General features: G+C 47.0%; 1 protein-coding gene across 2 annotated transcripts; it reads left to right on the forward strand.

The window, feature by feature from the left end:
- The first annotated feature begins 1,550 nt into the window (after positions 1-1,550).
- Positions 1,551-20,069, forward strand: arfgef2 (ADP-ribosylation factor guanine nucleotide-exchange factor 2 (brefeldin A-inhibited)). Of its 2 annotated transcripts, XM_058050864.2 has the most exons (39): positions 1,552-1,883; positions 2,652-2,682; positions 2,809-2,932; positions 2,998-3,144; positions 3,507-3,686; positions 3,800-4,076; positions 4,135-4,233; positions 4,299-4,417; positions 4,480-4,613; positions 4,845-5,079; positions 5,154-5,253; positions 7,409-7,548; positions 9,087-9,195; positions 9,261-9,450; positions 9,525-9,636; positions 9,702-9,907; positions 9,989-10,073; positions 10,689-10,860; positions 12,011-12,162; positions 12,239-12,367; positions 12,442-12,600; positions 13,479-13,626; positions 13,704-13,800; positions 13,864-13,904; positions 13,965-14,134; positions 15,863-16,014; positions 16,078-16,250; positions 16,356-16,516; positions 16,579-16,709; positions 16,771-16,900; positions 16,962-17,097; positions 17,196-17,334; positions 17,403-17,475; positions 17,545-17,638; positions 17,879-18,018; positions 18,277-18,466; positions 18,540-18,678; positions 18,946-19,063; positions 19,380-20,069. In XM_058050864.2, the coding sequence occupies exons 1-39, from the start codon at positions 1,739-1,741 to the stop codon at positions 19,524-19,526; spliced, it is 5,424 nt and encodes a 1,807-aa protein (XP_057906847.2). In that variant the 5' UTR covers positions 1,552-1,738; the 3' UTR covers positions 19,527-20,069. The 2 variants fall into 2 exon arrangements, 1 of the variants encoding a protein (XP_057906847.2); XR_009119730.2 differs by lacking the exons at positions 18,277-18,466; positions 18,540-18,678; positions 18,946-19,063; positions 19,380-20,069 and having other exon boundaries at positions 1,551-1,883; positions 17,196-17,332.
- The last annotated feature ends 169 nt before the right edge of the window (positions 20,070-20,238 follow it).

The raw sequence follows: 20,238 nt of genomic DNA on the forward strand, positions 1-20,238 counted from the left end.
TTTTCCTTCCTCTTATGTGCTCCCATGCATACCAAGCAGCATCAAATAGAAACGTTTCTCTGATCACTTGATTATCTTGCTAGAGCTTTGTTTGTTTAGGATTTGATTGTCGTGACAGACGTCCGGCTGAAACAACAGCTTTGAGGTTTCTTTTCTTTTTCATACTGTGAATTCGTATTTAGATCTTTCTTTTCTTTCATGTGTTATCTTTTAAGAGATGGTTGAACTGCTTGGCCAGATGAATGCTGAGTTATATATATTTAGATTTGTAATGAAGATTTGTCAGTATTTTCGTATGGGATGCTTTAAATGATGTACATTTTTACCACGTTTGGTGATTCTCACTAAATGGATGTATTCCTGTTGATTGGATGAAATAATAATACTATTAAATAATTCCTATATAGCTTCCGCGTGTGCCTTCACTGTGCTCAATTGTGGCTTACTGGCGCCACCTACAGGCTACTTGCATAATGAACCCCGTTTGGTTTATGCTTCCATTTAAAGTGATTTACTGGCTTATATATTTAGCAACAAGATTTAAAGTCATTTAAAGCATACAAGTGAAAGTTTGTAGTATTTTATTGCTGTGTATTATTTTGAAAGTTTATCACACTTAAGAACAGGAAGTCTTCTTTCTCTTTGGGCGTTTCTCTTCAGGGGTCGCCACAGCAAACCAATCTCCTCCATCCAACCCTGTCTTCTACATCTGTCTCTCTGACACCAACTACCCTGATGTCCTCCTTATCCATAAACCTCCTCTTTGGTCTTCCTCTACGCCTCCTACCTGGCAGCATCCTTCTACCAATATATTCACTATCTCTCCTCTGGACATTTCCCAACCATCTCAGTCTGGCCAGTCTCCAAGGTCTCTAACATGTAATGTCCCTCTGATGTACTCCTTCCTGATCCTATCCATCCTGGTCACTTGAGAACCAATGAGAACCTCAGCATCCTCATCTCTGCTACCTCCAGTTCTGCTTCACGTTTTTTCCTCAGTGGCAGTGTCCCTAGACCAACAACATGGCTGGTCTCACCAGTTTTGTATACATTTCCTTTCATTTTTGCTGAAACTCTTCTATACCACATCACGCCCGACACTTTCTCCACCCGTTCCATCCTCCCTGCACACGCTTCTTCACCTCCTTTTCACAATCTCCATTGTTCTGGACTGTTGACACCAGGTACTTCAAAGTCTGCATCTCTTCTCCCTGTAACCTCACTCTTCCACTTGGTTACCTCTCATTCACACACATTCTCTCAGTCTTGCTGTGGATATTCTTCATTCCTCTCCTTTCCAGGGCAAACCTCCACTCTTCTTTGACGTTGCCGCAAAGTACGCAGGGAACCAGGAAGTATTCCCAGCGACGTACTGTACATATATTGCCAATCAATGTAGTGTTATTCACAAGTATGATATGGCTATGTTAAGTATCTCTTCAGAGTCATGACGGGGATAGGATAGGTATTCCGTCAACACAATTCCCCTTCTTCTGGTGCTCGAACGTCACCAACGCAAATGTGAAGTCGCTTCCGGCTTTCGTGCCCCGCCCATTCAGCTGAGTATCACGTGACAGGTAACAGTATGGCGGCGCTGGGCTGAGAAGACCGAAGACGCAGCTAGCCCCCACCCCCCAAAAAAGAAAAAAAAGCCATCGTTCGCTCACAAGCTTTGTTGACACCTGCTCTTTCTGCAGGGCCGGGCGCGACATGACGGCCTGACTTTGCCGAACAAGAAATGCAACAACTGGAAGACTTGAAGGCAGAAAGAAGCAAGACCAAGAGTATGTTTCTCTCCCGGGCGCTGGAGAAAATCCTCTCGGATCGGGAGGTGAAGAGAAGTCAACACAGTCAGCTACGGAAAGCCTGTCAGGTGGCGCTCGGTGGGTGATTTCACCTTGGAGTCCGTTACAGTATTGGAATACGTGCTTCATTTTCATCGTCAGTCTGGAAGCAGCATGGCAGCTAGCCGTTAGCAGCTAATGGCCCTGTCTGTTTTGTTGACTGATGACGTGTCCGACTCATTCATCCATCTTTCTTTCATCGTTTGTTCTATCGTTCTATCATTTGACTTGAGTGTCCACTCAAGTCAAACCGGAACTAGCCTAGGCTAAGCTACGTTAGGCTAGCTAAACACACCAATCGATGTGTTGTACGGAACGCTGTCGCACGCGCACGCACGCGCACAACAGGATGCTGTGTGTTTTTCCACAGGACACTCGTATAATGTTTCACACACTGCACTGTGGGTTTGTATTGGCTTAGCTCCCACACCTTCGTAAGCACTATGGCAACTATGGTGAAAAATACACAGTTTAGTACACCTTGAAACTGCTAACCGTCCTTATAATGCCTTATTTCAACTCCAACTGATTATTACTGATGGCCTTACCCTCTCATTGAGCTGAGGGTAGCAGCAAGCCAGACACACCGACTTATATTATAACTATAATATGTAATATATATACTATAATATAATAACTATAATAATATATATAAGTCATGAAAAAATGTCGATAAAATGGATTATCGCCGCCATTCAAACATTGGTTGTGTTGAAGCTGTGTTGTGCGATATGCTTGATCATAAATGATGTAGATATTCAAGAGAAAAGGTCTTGAATGAATGTTTCCCTGTCTTGTTCTCCACAGATGAAATCAAGGATGAGCTGGAGAAACAAAAGTGAGTGTCTGCTTTTTTGCAGCTTCTCTCATTTCTTCACATAACACACATCTCACCTAAACAGTCATGTTTACCTACGGACTCCACTGTACGTCTACAAGCGTGCTCTCTATCGCCCCCCTGCAGGGACGGCACAGTGGTCCCACCCAGAGCCAACTACATCGAGGCTGACAAATACGTGCTGCCCTTCGAGTTGGCCTGTCAGTCCAAGTCTCCCCGGATAGTGAGCACTTCTTTGGACTGTCTGCAGGTGAGCACACGGATTGTGTTGTCGTAACGTGCGTGTGTTCTTCTCATGCACCTGTCCTATTGCAGAAGCTTATCGCGTACGGCCACATCACGGGGAACGCTCCGGACAGCAGGACTCCTGGCAAGCGTCTGATGGACCGCTTGGTGGAGACCATCTGCAACTGCTTCCAGGGCCCGCAGACGGACGAGGGAGTCCAGCTCCAGATCATCAAGGTACACTTTGCCGTGCTGCTCCAAAAATTACAAACACGCTCCATATGCACTTCAATACTTTCTGTATACTATTGACTGATTTAGTAATCAACAGTTTGACATCGGGAAGAAAAGATACATTTCCAGCAGAACTTTGTTATTACTTGGCAGAGATACATGCCCGGCTCTTATCAAATGCACTTCTGCCAGCTTGTGGCCTTTTTTTACACCTTAAAAACGCACTTCAAACATGGTCTCTTCTTTACAAAAAAAACCATATCAATACGTCTTTGCTCATTTGCTAAAATGAGTCATTATACATTGTACAGTAAACCATAACTTTATTTGCATGTTGCCAAATTCTTTGTTTTCAACCTCTCTAGGCCCTGCTGACCTCCGTCACATCCCCGCACATCGAGATCCACGAAGGCACCGTCCTGCTCACGGTCAGGACGTGCTATAACATATACCTGGCGAGCCGCAACCTCATCAACCAGACCACCGCCAAGGCCACGCTCACGCAGATGCTCAATGTCATCTTCACACGCATGGAGAACCAGGCTGTTAGTTCATCTTTACTACCTAAAGCACATACATACCTAAAGACATACAACCATATCCTATCTCGTCTTTCAGTGTGAACTGGTGAAGTCTTGAGCTCCATCTTTCTCTTTAGGCTCTGGAGGCTCAGGAGCAAGAGAAGGACCAGCTACATTTACCCCAAAACAACCCGTCTCCGGTGCCTGGAACTCACAGGTCTGGTTCCCCCCGGTCTGACCGTACTCCCACCCCAGAACCTCAAGGCTCCCCGTCGCCCGCAGCCGGTACTCCAGAAGTCAGCGCCAGTAGCCCAACACCTCCACCACCACAGGACACGCCCACGCTGAATGGAGATCCAGAGGGCGGTCCTCTTCCTGGTCATGGAGCAGAAGAAGAGGTCACGCCACTAGGAGGTGCGCTTGATTCAACTTCCTGATCCATACCAGTCTTAACCTCGTCTCTATGCTACAGAGTCTGTATTTGGAGAGGAAGAAGGTCCAGCAGAAGCTCATCCTGGTGAAGAGAACCAAGAGTTGGCTTTTAATGCGGATGACGTAGCACAGATTGAAGGTGACTCCTTTCTCAAATGCCTTTTCTTTCTGCAAACGGACTTGATGACTTACTGACTCCACTAGACCACCACCCGGCCCCGCCTATCACGGAGCGCACACAAGTAGAAGCTCCTCCCACAGAGACAAGACAGATGAACGGCATCATTGAAGACCGCTCGTCTGTTTCTTCGGCGGACATGCTGGTGAGAGCCGAGGTTTTGTTACACCTAGTATGGACTTTCTTTTCATGGATCTTGTTGCTCAGGATGCCGAGGGCCTGCAAGGACCGCACAGCGCCTCCCGCTTTTCTCATGTCCTGCAGAAGGACGCCTTCCTGGTGTTCCGCTCGCTCTGCAAGCTTTCCATGAAGCCCCTTGCCGAAGGACCCCCAGACCCAAAGTGAGGAAGAATAGCAAGCGTTTAGACTGTCTAATGATTATTGATTAGCAATGGGATTTATTCATTTAAGTGCAATTGAAGATGACTGTTGTCAGGAGTTTCTATTCAGCATTTTAGCAATCCAGTATGCAGGACAGTTGGATCCGACATCACACACAAGTAGAGAATGCCCCGTGGGATACATTGTGCTCCTCTCTAGCTGATGCCGTATGTCATGCATCTCCTGTGCAGGTCACACGAGTTGCGCTCCAAGATCGTGTCGCTGCAGCTGCTGCTGTCGGTGCTGCAGGGCGCCGGGCCCGTGTTCCGCACCCACGAGATGTTTGTCAACGCCATCAAGCAGTATCTGTGCGTGGCGCTGTCCAAGAACGGCGTCTCCTCTGTGCCCGAGGTGTTTGAGCTGTCGCTGGCCATTTTCCTCACTCTGCTGTCCCACTTCAAGGTGCACCTGAAGATGCAGATTGAGGTACACCACGGCATGTTGCTGGATTTTCACCTGTTCTTTATGGAGGTGCTAATACCTGGCCTGCTGCACCTCAGGTGTTTTTTCGGGAAATTTTTCTCACCATCTTGGAGACATCAACAAGCTCCTTTGAGCACAAGTGGATGGTCATCCAGACGCTAACACGCATCTGTGCAGGTAACTTTTCACCGTCATGCGACGGTGCATCTTTTTGGAATGCGGGAGGAAAACATACACAATCATAAATACAGGGTGACACAAAAAAAACAGAGCTCACTAAAAGTCTTATAACTCCTGAAATTTTATTCAGTTTGAAACAAAACTTCTATGGAATTATGTACAACCTATGTAGCCAACATCTGCAAAGTCTCAATTCTGTACAACAAAAACTCTTTGTTCTACAGCCGCTCAAAGATATGTTCCAGATGCCCGCCCTGACGCTGCAGGCAGACTTGGATTCGCCTGGCAAAGTTCTCAATGACCCTCCTGCAAAGTGCAAGGGCCTTTGCAGGCAGTGGTCAGGGGGTGTGCTGCCCCAGAAGATGTTATTCTTAGAGTTAACGTGCCCAGACAGCAGAAAGTGGGCCTCGTCTGAAAACCACATGTTGTCGAGAAAGTCCGGTTCATCGTCAATCTTGTCTGAAAACCACTGGCACATGGTTACTCGCTTCCTCATGTCGTCAGCTGTGAGCTTGTGCTTGATTTGAATCCTGTAGGGATACAGATGGAGATCTGAGATCAAAATTCTTCTTACAGACTCCCGGTTGATGCCAAGTTCTTGACTTCGCCGACGCACAGACTTGCTTGGGCTGTGGACAACAGAGTCTCTGACTGCAGCAACATTGTCTTGTGTCCGTGATGATTTTGGTCGCCCAGAGTGTGATTGTCTGTTTTTGTCTTTTGCATTCAGGTTATTCACAGTCCCATGGGTTCTGAACTTTTTAACCCATCCGCAGATCACTGAGCTGACAGGAAATTCACGACAATTGAAATGGTCTTTGAATCGCAATTGCGTTTCCCGGAAAGACTTCAGCCGAAAATATGTCTCAACTGCAAATGTCTTTTGCTCTGTAGTCCAAGGCATCTCGAAGCTCACACGTGGTAGACTCTTAGATCAATCCGTCTTCTTAATGAATCTGAAACAAATAACAGAATTACTTGAATATTGCGGAAATTATTCAACTTTTTATGAGCTCTGTTTTTTTTGTGTCACCCTGTAGTAGTCGGTTACAGTACTCCCTCACACCCCCACCCCACCATTTCTGCCAAATATTCAAAAAAATTATTTTTTCTTAGTTAACATGATTAGAGCCCTATAGTCACCACCACACTTTAATTCCCAATATAGTAGTTATAACCAATATAGTAGTTATAACCAATATACACAAGACCTCGGATATATCGGAAATTCGCTCACAACGGACAGATAAAAAAGAACCAATTTTTCTGTAATTCATTTCCAATAAAAATTCATTGCATATATCAGATTTTTTATAATGCATTTCGCCTATTTCGGACAAAATCTCCAGTCCTGTTCCAATGCATTTCCATTAAATTTCCCTCGCATATATCGGATGGCTGCATCGTAGCGCTCCGATTCGCAGAATCGTGACAGGCTGCTATACGATGTCATTTGCAGCGTTTGCAGCGTTGCCTGCGCGTCCAGGTACATTGGAAACATAGTCAAAGAAGTGCCTTTTTATAACGGATAAAATCCGATTTACGCATATACCGGATATAAATCCGATATATGCGTATAACGGACATTTTCCGGTATACGCATATAACGGATTTCGCTTATATCAGACAAAACCAGTGGGAACAATTGAATCTGATATATCCGAGGTTTACTGTAGTAGTTATAATAGTAGAAAATAAAAAAACAGTTTACCACTCGCCAAATACACTTTTAACCTGAATAGAGCCCTCTAGATATGAAGTAACGCCCCTATAGTCCCCTTTTGATATTACCCAATACAGTAGACATCATAAGAAAAAATAAGATCAGCCTAAACATGCATCTATATTCAGTAATCATGGGCCGTATTTATTTAGCTGTATTCAGCTAAATATTATTATAATATGTCATATCTATTTGTAGTCTAAATAATAATTTGTTGTATTGGGATTTGAGTAGAGTGAATAATAATAATAATAAGATGAGTCCACATGACCTGGTGTGAAATACATCCAGGAAGATCCTATTGTTGAGTCGAGATGAGAGCGCTGCTGTTGCTGTGTGACTTGTAGCTTCCTAAAAGGAAACACTGTCCAGCAGGGAAAGATGGTGAGAAAGGTGCCTTTGCTGATGATGGCGTTGTTTCCTTTGCAGACGCCCAGTGTGTGGTGGACATCTACGTCAACTACGACTGTGACCTCAATGCCGCCAACATCTTTGAGCGCCTGGTCAATGACCTGTCCAAGATAGCACGGGGCAGGAGTGGACAGGAGCTGGGCATGACTGCTTTACAGGTACCCGCCCTTACTAAACTTTCTCTGATGTCTGCGATATGCTGCTCACAGCCAACGTACATTGCATGTTGTCATATATGTATGCATAGCCCAGCAGATGAGATGTATTCTTGGCCTGAATAAAGTTGCTAAATGAAGGACAACTGAGGCCAGGGTACTCCTCGGCATTCCTCTGGCTTGGTCACCCTTCAATTTTAACCGCACCTTAGACACTCAGTTCTGGGGGAGGATCTGGGCAGGCATGGGACCCACCATTGCTCAGCCTCCTTCCACTTTTAATTACTCCATATGATACATACACACACATACACCAATCATAGGCCAGCCCTTTGGTGCAGGCCTATTTTTAATTGCACAATGTACACAATACCATCTCATTACACACACTGGCGTGGCGGGCTGGACCGGAGAGCTTCCTGCCTACCCCCGCGATTGGCCCGCTGGCTGCTGGGATGTGGTGGCTCTCTCAGGGTGCCCTGGGCTGTGGGCTGTTTTGGCCTGGTCTGCCTAGCCTTGCTGGGGGGTCCCGCTGGAACCAGCTGATGCTGGGGCTTGCCCTAGGGGCACGTTTGGCGGTACCTCCCTTGGTTTGTCCTGGGTCGCAGGCACCTCCATGCCCTTGAGGGGGCGTTCAGCGGTCTCTGGGCAGTGGGGTCCATGCAGCTGGTGTCTGCGGTGGTGGATTGGGGTTGCTGTTGGGGTGGCTGCTGCGGGGACCGGGCTGTGTGTTGGGATGGGGCCTGATCTCGCTCATGGGGACGGGGGCCTGGGTGGCGTGTGGGGCGTGTTGCTGCTGTTTTTGTCTCTTTTTCTCTACTGTCTCCTTTCCTGACAGAGCAAATCTGTTTAGCATGTAAGAGCATTTAGAGCAACAATACTATCTGCCCCAATGGCTGGACGGGACACACACACAAAAAAAAAATATCCTGGCCAGCTCACACATCGTTGGCTCTTGTGAGTGAGTGGTTTGTGACAGCTGAACGTGCTGCCTTTTCCACACCTGGATCCTCTTATGCAATGTTCATGGATTTCACAAAAGGCAAGGACACATCCCAGAAGGCACCCGCTGAGAGTATTATTTATGTGTAATGTCTGTCATATTATTATCTTGATTATATTTGCTTGTCGCACAGACCTCACAGCTCGGAGACCTGAGTTCAATTCCACCCTCGGCCATCTCTGTGTGGAGTTTACATGTTCTCCCCGTGCATGCGTGGGTTTTCTCCTGGTACTCCGGTTTCCTCCCACATTCCAAAAACATGCTAGGTTAATTGGTGACTCCAAATTGTCCATAGGTATGAATGTGAGTGTGAATGGTTGTTTGTCTATATGTGCCCTTTGATTGGCTGGCCACCAGTCCGGGTGTACCCTGCATCTCGCCCCAAGACAGCTGGGATAGGCTCCAGCACCCCCGACCCTTGTGAGGATAAGCAGTAGAAAATGAATTAATTAATGTTTGCTTGTCGGAATGTGATGATGACTGTAGGGGTGTTATTTCATGTCTTGAACGCAACGGGATGTTCTTGTGATGTCCACAGGAGCTCAGCCTACGTAAGAAGGGCTTGGAGTGTCTGGTGTCCATCCTAAAATGTATGGTGGAGTGGAGCAAAGACATGTACGTCAACCCAAACCTTCAGGCCAACCTCGGTAAGCATGCGGCGTCCTCCTAGCGTCCCCACGGGACCTCTTGACGTCACCTGTGCCGTGTGCAGGCCAGGACCCTCCGTCAGACAACGAGACATCAGAGTTGAAGCTTCCAGAACAGCTGCCCGGGCGCAGAGACAGCATCAGCTCCTTGGACTCCACCGTCTCCTCAGGCGTCCCGCTCTCTCAGCCGGACCACCCGGAGCAGTACGAGGTCATCAAGCAGCAGAAAGACATCATCGAGCATGGCATCCAGCTGTAAGCCTTTCTGCATCCCGGTGCTAGCGTTGATTGCTCACATTTCTCACATTTCATCACCTTTCTCTTTCCAGATTTAACAAAAAGCCAAAACGAGGCATCCTGTACCTGCAGGACCAGGGCATGTTGGGTTCCACGGCTGAGAACATTGCACAGTTCCTTCATCAGGAGGACCGCTTAGACACGGTGAGAAAATGACGTCCAGGTAAGTATTTATCCCAGCACTGACTGGTCTTTGTCTGCACAAACAGACTCAGGTTGGCGAGTTCCTGGGGGAGAACATCAAGTTGAACAAAGAGGTGATGTACTCCTACGTGGACCAGCTGGACTTCTGTGGGCGGGACTTCGTGTCGGCCCTCAGGGCCTTTTTGGAAGGCTTCAGGCTGCCGGGGGAAGCCCAAAAGATCGACAGGCTGATGGAGAAGTTTGCTGCTCGATACCTGGAGTGCAACCAAGGGTGAGGAAGCCATCTTTGATAGTACATAGTATACAGTAGTACATCATCGTAGTACATCACTGATCACGCTGTGTTTTCCAGACAAACTCTGTTTGCCAGCGCAGACACAGCTTACGTGCTGGCGTACTCCATCATTATGCTCACCACAGACCTGCACAGTCCTCAGGTGACACTCGATCTATGCTACATATTGTAGTCATCTACATCGGCACACTGTCACTTAACTCACAGAAATCATCAGCACTCATTTTAAACAAAGAAACATTCACAGTTGAGAAAGTATTCCTTCCGACGTCCGACTACATCCTCAGTCAAGGTCAGCAGGACCCCGCCCCCAATGCAAACAGTGTGGACCAGGCACTGATTCTCCTTTCTGAGGCGTCGGACGCTTTGCCAGGACCCCTTTGAGGCGGCCCAAAGGTCGCGCTCCATAACCTCACCTCCCATGCCCGAATTTTTAGTTTTTGCCCCAACCATTGCCAAGCTGCGTGCCGCTTGGCCTGCTGGTACTTGTCAGCTGCTTGAGTCCCACAGGCCATCTATGCTCCATAGGACTCCCCCTTCAGCTTGACCTCTGTCATCTAATGTCATGGAAACTGTAATGTAATGACAAAAAAGTTGTTTTTTCCAAGACTGTAGTTGTAAGAGCCCATTCGCTATTGTCTGATTACCACAATAGTTGGCAAGACTTTACTTTAGCTTACTTTTCCAAAGAGAAAATATCATCTGGTCATTTCCTTGACATGCAGACTTACTGTAGATGTCATGCTGGTTCATGTAGGTGAAGAACAAGATGACAAAGGAGCAGTACATCAAGATGAACCGCGGCATCAACGACAGTAAGGACCTGCCTGAGGAGTATTTATCCTCCATATATGACCAGATCGCCGGCAAGAAGATCGCCATGAAGGAGAGCAAGGAGTTCTCCATCACGCCCAAGTCCAGCAAGCAAAGTGAGTCGCCCATTTATGCATGTGTGAATTCCATGTGTCCGAGACACGCAGTTCACCTGAAGAAACCTTACACGACACTACTTTTGGGAGGGCCAGACGAGATTTTAACATTGCAGTCGTCCCTTGTTTATGATGCTTGATTGGTACCACAGCCAACTGCATGAAGTCCAATTCAAAGCACGATTCCTTACTTATAAATGCAATATTTTCATACAGTGATAAACAAACTTATTTAGGACCTTCTATATATGATTAGAGCCCTCTAAACATGACATAGCACCCCTATAGTCACTAATACACTCCTATTATCAATACAGTAGACATAATAAGAGAAAGTAAGACATAGAAACTTGTATACCACCTTCTCAATGAACTTTTAAAAATGATTAGAGCTCTCTATACATGAAATAGCACCCCTGTAGTCACCTGTACACTCCTATTATCCAATACAGTAGACCTTATAAGAGAAAATAAGACATAGAAACTTGTTTACCACCTTCTCAATAAACTTTTTTAAATGATTAGAGCCCTCTATACATGAAATAGCACCCCTATAGTCGCCTTTACACTCCTATTATTCAATATAGTATACATAATAAGAGAGAATAAGACTTATAAAAACCTGTTTGCCATCGTGTATACACTTTTTAACATGATTAGAGGCCTGTAGAGAGGAAATAACACCCCAATAGTCACCTTTACACTCCTGTTACCCAACATAGACTTAGATTTAGACTTCCTTTACTGTCATTGCACAAAAACCCAGCAGTGAAATTGCCAACAAAATGTTGTTGCTTGGCTCCCGTATTACACAAGACACTTAAAAAGAAAGAATAAAATATATATATTAAAAATATAGTAGACGCAAGAAGAGAAAATAAGACACTAGGTTGCACTCTACTGCGCTTTGAGTGTATGCTCACGGCCCCGCTGAGACAAAGACACTGTATTTGTGACAGAAGGTCTCACTCCGCTCATGCTGTTTTTCTGTGGAACAAACGTGCTGAAAGCGTTGTGCAGAGTGAAACCTCTTCCTGCCTGACACGCATGCACATGGCAATATATTGATGATCATGGATTCATCATCATCATCCTCTTGCAAGACTTTGTGGCACCCTGATGTGTTTTCCATCCGCCGCGGTGCGTTCAGGTGTAGCCAGTGAGAAGCAGCGTCGCCTGTTGTACAACATGGAGATGGAGCAGATGGCCAAGACGGCCAAAGCTCTGATGGAGGCTGTCAGCCACGCCCAGGCCCCGTTCTTCAGCGCCACGCACCTGGAGCACGTCAGACCCATGTTCAAGGTGCTCGCCAGCGTTTTCAACTTGTAGTTGCTCCTGTAGTTTGTGTTTCAACGTGTGATGATTCCACACTGTGCAGCTGGCATGGACCCCCTTGTTGGCAGCGTTCAGCGTGGGCCTTCAGGACTGTGATGACCCGGACGTGGCCTCGCTGTGCCTGGAGGGCATTCGGTGTGCCATCAGGATTGCCTGCATCTTCAGCATGCAGGTGTGTGTGTGTGGCGCCTGCACGCTTTGATGGACGCACATTGACGGCGGCTTTTGTGTCTTTTGTAACTGTAGCTGGAACGTGATGCCTACGTCCAAGCCTTGGCCAGGTTCACCCTCCTGACGGCCAGCTCCAGCATCACCGAGATGAAGCAGAAGAACATCGACACCATCAAGACCCTCATCACAGTGGCGCACACGGATGGGAACTACCTGGGCAACTCCTGGCACGAGGTCTGTGTTCATCAGCAACTCAAATGGAGCGTCTGGCTGACAGTAGCCACGTTTACATGAGGAGTTTTTCTCTTTCCGAATGGAATCTTTCCAAATGACCTTTCCGAAAGCAATGGTATACATGGAAAGGAATATTCCAATCGCGTGTCTACATGCGCCGCTATAATCAACCAGAATAGTCAATGGGTCATGCGCAGTAAAGCGTGAACACCAACATCACGTGATATTGACTTCGAGTTTTTCTTTCACTTGTTGGAATAACTCCGTATTGCCAGTTTTTTGTTCGTCCAGTCTTGAAATTTAGTTTCAATCAAAAACAAACTTTCCACAGCAGTCCAGTGCCGATTGCTCACCTCCATTTTTTTTAAATCGAAGAACATCTTGAGCTGCGTGTTACGTCATATCTCAGCATTCGCTGAAAGAATGCTCCCGGGAACAGGAAAAGATAAAGTTCAATCTTGCTATTATTTTATAATTAAGCTCAGCGCATGTTTTATATAGATATGTATTTTCTTTTTGAATGAAACTAGACTTGTGAATGCCGTATAGAAGGGCTTAGATTCTGTTCCACAGATGGCGCTAATGCACACGAAAGCTGCTTGCCAACCGCCAATAAACAACAGAAGAAGAAAAACACCACGAAGAAGAACGCAGTCTGACAACTTTCCGTTTGAGCGGGTACAAGATACCTCAATCGGATTGGGGAAAGGAATATTCCACCCCTGTGAATCCCATTATATATTCATTTGGATTGGCACTTTTCTTTCGGAATGAGGTGTATACAAAGGTTACATTCATTCCGTTTGAGCAAATAACCCGAATGGAATTGGAATATTTGGGTCCATGTATACGTGGCTAATGACGTTTTTTTGGTACAGATTTTGAGGTGCATCAGTCAACTGGAACTTGCTCAGCTGATTGGAACGGGGGTGAAGACGCGCGCCATATCAGGAGTGGCTCGTGACAAGGAGGCTGGCATCCGAGGCTTACCCCCAGGCACCGAGGAATTCATGCCTCTCGGACTGGGTGGGTGAAAAGCCAGCAAGACGACCAGAGCGATACAAGGATGTCCTCATGCTTCTATGTTGTATGATGTGCTGCAGGTAACTTGGTGGCCAATCAGGACAAGCGTCACATGGCTCACCTGCAGGAGTCGGTGGGAGAGACCAGCTCTCAAAGCGTAGTTGTAGCGGTGGACAGGTGAGCCGTACAACCTGAGTTGTTCATTCATGTCTCAGCTCACGCCGCTTTGGATATTTTCAGGATCTTTACCGGTTCTACCAGACTGGATGGAAATGCCATAGGTGAGCACCCCTCCCCATTGTGGCACCCAGCCCCTTTCTCACCACCTCTTCTGCTTGCAGTGGACTTTGTGAGGTGGCTGTGTGCCGTGTCCATGGATGAGCTGGCATCTGCACACCAGCCCAGGATGTTCAGCCTGCAGAAGATAGTGGAGATCTCCTACTATAACATGAACCGCATCAGGCTGCAGTGGTCTCGCATCTGGCAGGTCATTGGCGACCACTTCAACAAGGTAATCATAGCTCCGTTATAGGCCTAATGAAGATCAATCATAGACCCCTTATAGGCCTAATGAAGATCAATCATAGACCCCTTATAGGCCTAATGAAGACCAATCATAGCTCTGTTATAGGCCTAATGAAGACCAATCATAGCTCCATTATAGGCCTAATGAAGATCAATCATAGACCCCTTATAGGCCTAATGAAGACCAATCATAGACCCCTTATAGGCCTAATGAAGACCAATCATAGCTCCATTATAGGCCTAATGAAGATCAATCATAGACCCCTTATAGGCCTAATGAAGACCAATCATAGCTCTGTTATAGGCCTAATAAAGACCAATCATAGACCCCTTATAGGCCTAATGAAGACCAATCATTGACCCCTTATAGGCCTAATGAAGACCAATCATAGCTCTGTTATAGGCCTAATAAAGACCAATCATAGACCCCTTATAGGCCTAATGAAGACCAATCATTGACCCCTTATAGGCCTAATGAAGACCAATCATTGACCCCTTATAGGCCTAATGAAGACCAATCATAGCTCTGTTATAGGCCTAATAAAGACCAATCATAGACCCCTTATAGGCCTAATGAAGACCAATCATTGACCCCTTATAGGCCTAATGAAGACCAATCATAGCTCCGTTATAGGCCTAATGAAGACCAATCATAGACCCCTTATAGGCCTAATGAAGACCAATCATAGACCCCTTAAAGGCCTAATGAAGACCAATCATAGACCCCTTATAGGCCTAATGAAGACCAATCATAGACCCCTTATAGGCCTAATGAAGACCAATCATAGATCCGTTATAGGCCTAATGAAGACCAATCATAGACCCCTTATAGGCCCAATGAAGACCAATCATAGACCACTTATAGGCCCAATGAAGACCAATCATTGACCCCTTATAGGCCTAATGAAGACCAATCACAGATCTGTTATTGGCCTAATGAAGACCAATCATATCAAAATAAAAAATATTGATATATCGCCCAGCCTTAGCCCTAGGCACAAAAAAAACGTCCAGAATATCCTCCAAGTGGCATGCGCTCGTGTCACTAGTGTTGTAGTCCCGCTCAGGATTCCCACGTGACGTACGGCGGGGGAACCCCACCTTGTGAACATCACTACCGGTCAGAAAGTAGGTCAACTGTTTGTCGCCATTGGAGAACAAAGGAACCTGTGTGAGACACGAGCGCTCCCAAATAATTCCTTTTAAAAATATTAGTGTGGATGCAATTGATACTGAAGATGCGCATGGATTATGATGGCGCCCGATGCAAGTACACCAAGTTTAGCCCAGCTCGCTTTCACTGGCTATTGCTGTCACAAGAGTTTTTTAGGCCCACTTAGCCGATGTTTACGGTTGCTGCCCAGAGGGTCTGGTTAGCCTTTGTGAGGACATGCCGCTACGAAAGAGCAGACTGCTGGGGGAGTAAGACATAATCGTGACTAGTCGACCAATCGTGGCAGCCCTACTCCCTGCCTGGTGTTCCATGTCGGGACTGATGGCAGCCCATTATATACTCCATGCCTAGAGTTTGTTGGAATTTGCAGGGATTTTGTTGTACGCCCGTCTCTTCAGGATGGACCACAAGTTCTCAATGGGATTAAGGTTTCAGAGGGGTTGGGGACTTTCCTGGCCATGGACCCAGATCAAAACGTTTGATGCAAAGTTAGCTAGAATGAGAGCAACACAGTGTCTAAAGGCTGCTCTTCTCGCACAGGTGGGCTGCAACCCCAACGAGGATGTCGCCATCTTTGCCGTAGACTCGCTGAGGCAGCTCTCCATGAAGTTCTTGGAGAAAGGAGAGTTGGCCAATTTCCGCTTCCAGAAAGACTTCCTCAGGCCCTTTGAGCACATCATGAAGAAGAACAGGTAAAGGATGTTGTGGAAGACGCGTGGCATGGATTCATGGCTGCCTGAACTCGGTGCCTGCAGGTCCCCCACCATCAGAGACATGGTGATCAGGTGTGTGGCTCAGATGGTCACCTCCCAGGCTGCCAACATCCGTTCCGGCTGGAAGAACATCTTCTCTGTATTTCACCAGGCTGCCTCTGACCATGACGAGTCCATTGTGGAGCTCGCCTTCCAGACCAGCGGCTACATCGTCAGTGAGTACCTGCTGGTACCTGCTGTCAGCGGCTGGAGGCGTATCAAGTTTTAGCAGGAAGTTGCGTTTGTCCTTACGCTTCATTTATCACTGCTCCTTTCGTCAGTGAACACCTTCAGGGAGCACTTTGCAGCCGCCATCGATTCCTTCCAGGACGCGGTCAAGTGTCTGTCTGAGTTTGTGTGCAACGCAGCCTTTCCTGACACCAGCATGGAGGCCATCCGGCTCATCCGCCACTGTGCCCGATATGTCTCGGACAGGCCACAGGTAGGTGCCGCTGAGGCGAGGCCGTTTCTGCAACCATCTTCAGTGACATGTTTGTGGCGCAGGCTCTGAGGGAGTACACCAGCGACGACATGAATGTCGCCCCTGGAGATCGGGTTTGGGTTCGCGGATGGTTCCCCATCCTGTTTGAGCTGTCGTGTATCATCAACCGCTGCAAGCTGGACGTGCGGACCAGGTAGCGATGTTGCTTCCTTCTTTCCCATGGAAGCATCGACGCTCGTTGTTTGTCTCTACAGGGCTCTCACCGTCATGTTTGAGATCATGAAGAGTTACGGACACACCTTCCAGAAGCATTGGTGGCACGACCTCTTCCGCATCGTCTTCCGCATTTTTGACAACATGAAGCTCCCCGAGCAGCAAACGGAGGTCAGGGCAGGCAAGAGCTCCTTTTTTGTTCCAACAACCTGACCTCTTTGTGTCCTTGCAGAAAACCGAGTGGATGACGACCACATGCAACCACGCCCTCTACGCCATCTGTGACGTCTTCACACAGTTTTACCAACCTCTCAGTGACATCCTGCTGCCCGACATCTTCACACAACTCCAGTGGTGTGTCAGACAAGGTGGGCGTGGACTAATAGGACAATCCAAACTAGCTAGCGCTGCTGATGCTATCTGTGCCGGTATCCATCTGTCCGTCTGTCTTGCTGGTCTTCTCCAGATAATGAGCAGCTAGCACGGTCTGGAACCAACTGCCTGGAGAACCTGGTCATCCTGAATGGGGAGAAGTTCAGCCCGGAAGTGTGGAACATGACTTGCTCCTGCATGCTGCAGATCTTCCAGAACACCAGCCCTCAGGTGTACGTCCTCAAGCCCGTCGCCTCCAATCCCGGCTGTCCTCTCTTTGACACCGTCTTTGTCTGCTTAGTTTGTTGACATGGCGACCTGCTGGACAGGACGAGGACTCGGCTGGTGGTGCTGGTGCGGATGCCAAGCACTCGGTAGCGAGCTTGAGTAGCGATCATCTACGATGTTTTCCACGTTGGTGTTTCATGTCCATGTTCTTCCAGGAAGTGGAATTAGACAGCCAGTCGCAGAGCAGCTGTGACAGAGCACACAGCCAGATGTCCAGCGACGACACGTGGAGGGAAAGATCCAACACTCGTGAGTACACACACACACACACACACACACACACACACACACACCCTTGCTGGTAAGTCGAGTAGTTGGTGAGGAACTAATGGAGAACTAGTGTGTAGTGGTTATGGTTGGGTGGGTCTGTTCCTCATGAACTACTGTCATTTTGTCTGTGTATGAGTATAAATGCGGCATATGTAGTAGTAGTAGTAGTAGTAGTGGTAGTGGTGGTAGCAACAGCGTGAGTGTTTTGTGTTTCCATAGGAGCGTGGGACCACAAGGTGTTTGCGGGTCTGCTCATCAAATGCGTGGTCCAGTTGGAGCTCATTCAGACCATAGACCACATCGTCTTTTCGCCGTCCACCAGCAAGAAAGACGACACTGACAACATGGCCGCCGCACAGGTATGCAACGTGCACTCACTGTACTGTACTGCTCTTGACTACTGACTGGAACTGTAGCCCTTTGGGGCTCTATTGGGATAAATTGACTTGACTTCACTGTAACAATCATAGTCATCATCATCATAATAATTGGCAATGATGATGAGAGCATGTAGGTAGTGTAAAAGCCAGGTACGCAGCCCATCTGATGTAGTCTATAGAATATTCCATGTACACCTGTGTGTGTGTGTATAAGTGAAGTTGTGGTGCTGTTGTCAGCGGGATGTGGTGGAGGAGGGTTTGTTGGAGGGAGGAGGCCGTGAGGAGGATGCGGATGCAGGTGAAGGGATGTATGGACTGATGAGCTCGGCTCAGCTCTTCACGCTGCTGGATTGTCTCCTGGACTCCCACGCCTTCGCCAAGGAGTTCAACTCCAACAACCAGCAGAGGACAGCCCTGTGGAGGGCAGGTACGCTGCACACACAGATACTAGTAGTAGTACCACTAGCGTGGATGGTGATGGAGATGATGTTCATCAACAGGCTTTAAAGGCAAGTCCAAGCCCAACTTATTGAAACAGGAAACCAGCAGTTTGGCCTGCGGCCTGAGGATTTTATTCAGGATGTATTCTGATCCCAAAATGCAACACTCCTGGCCCCACATCCAAACACGCCTGCTGCTGTAAGTATGCTGGTCTTCATGTAGATAATCTTTGACTAATCTAATCTTTGACTAGGCCGTGTACTACACTGTATTGTATATGTGATACTTTCTCCTACTTGCATTCCAGTCATTCTCCATCAGATCCTACAATAACATCTCCTCACCTTTCTCTTCTCTGTGCATGCGCGTGTGTGCGTATGTGTACGTACGTGCGGGCGTGTGTGTGTGTGTACGTGCGTGTGTACGTGCGTGCGTGCGTGCGTGTGTGTGTGTGTGTACACACAGGGTGTGCAGTGAAGCCTTGTCGTACTTCATCAGTTTGACTTCTGAGAGTCACAGAGAAGCTTGGAACAGTGTACTAATGCTGCTGCTCACCAGGACGCTCAGGATGCCCGACCACAAGGCAACACACACACACACACACACACACTGCCATGTTTGGGTGGAGCAAGCATGCTACATTTACAAGCACACAGTGAGTTAGCATGCTAGTCTTGCAGTCCTAATATTGTGGGAATAAAGTATTGATATTGTGGGATAAAGTCATCATATTTTGGGAATAAAGTCCTCATATTGTGGGAATGAAGTCCGAATGTGAAAGTCCTTCCTTAACATACGATATGTATTGAAAATATGAGAGAGTGTGCACCGTAAATGATGCGTGCCGCATGTTGGATAGTTGTGTGTGATGATGAGCAAAGTTGTGTTTGTGTTCTCAGTTCAAGCCGCACGCTTCCTGCTGCTTCTCCCGCCTGTGTGACGTGATGCAGTTCGACCTGATCCCTGAGTTACGAGCCGTCCTGAGACGCTTCTTCATGCGCATCGGCTCAGTCTTCCATATCTCCGCCCCCGGGGACGGACCCTGAAGAGGACTGTACTGCTACCCCCTCCCAATTCCTCATTTGTCCCACACACTGTTAGTCTGCTGAGTCATCATACAGCGGCGTTCTTTCATCAGTGGCTTGTTTACAAGACGGTGTTGCGTTCAAAGTCCGCTCAGACATTCTTATGGGCCGCATCCCAGTTTGTGTATTCCATGTCTTTATCATGTGTTTTAAATATTTGTAATTATTTCCAAGTGCATTGAAATATGGTTTCTGAAAATCATTCCTTCCCTTGCAATGATGGATGTCTCATCTTCTTCCCTAAAAACTAGGGAATCTATAAATATATATAAAAATATATAAATAGAAATATATATATGTGTGTGTATGTAGTGTGTGTATATATATATATATCTATTCTATATATATATATATACACATACATATATATATAATTATAGTAAATGCAAAAAATGCAGACTGTGGTTTGCAGTGTAAAATTCAATGTAAGATATAGCACAAAAATGTCGCCATAAGTTAGCGTTGACAAAGTCACCAATAAACTGGAATTGTGATCCATTTCAAGCTGCTTGTGTCTCTCAGATAGTTTGATGCACACATTTGGTCAAGTCGTTCACATTTCCTCATGGGATTGTCAATTGAACGGTTTCAACAATGGTTTTGTGCACGCAGCAGTGCCATGAATGTCCAGCAGAGGGCGACAGCCGCCTCGCCTCATTAAATTGTACATACT

The sequence above is a fragment of the Doryrhamphus excisus genome, linkage group LG15, assembly GCF_037039965.1.
Source record: "Doryrhamphus excisus strain RoL-2023G ecotype Guam linkage group LG15, RoL_Dexc_Guam_v1.1, whole genome shotgun sequence".
NCBI classification, from domain to species: domain Eukaryota; kingdom Metazoa; phylum Chordata; class Actinopteri; order Syngnathiformes; family Syngnathidae; genus Doryrhamphus; species Doryrhamphus excisus.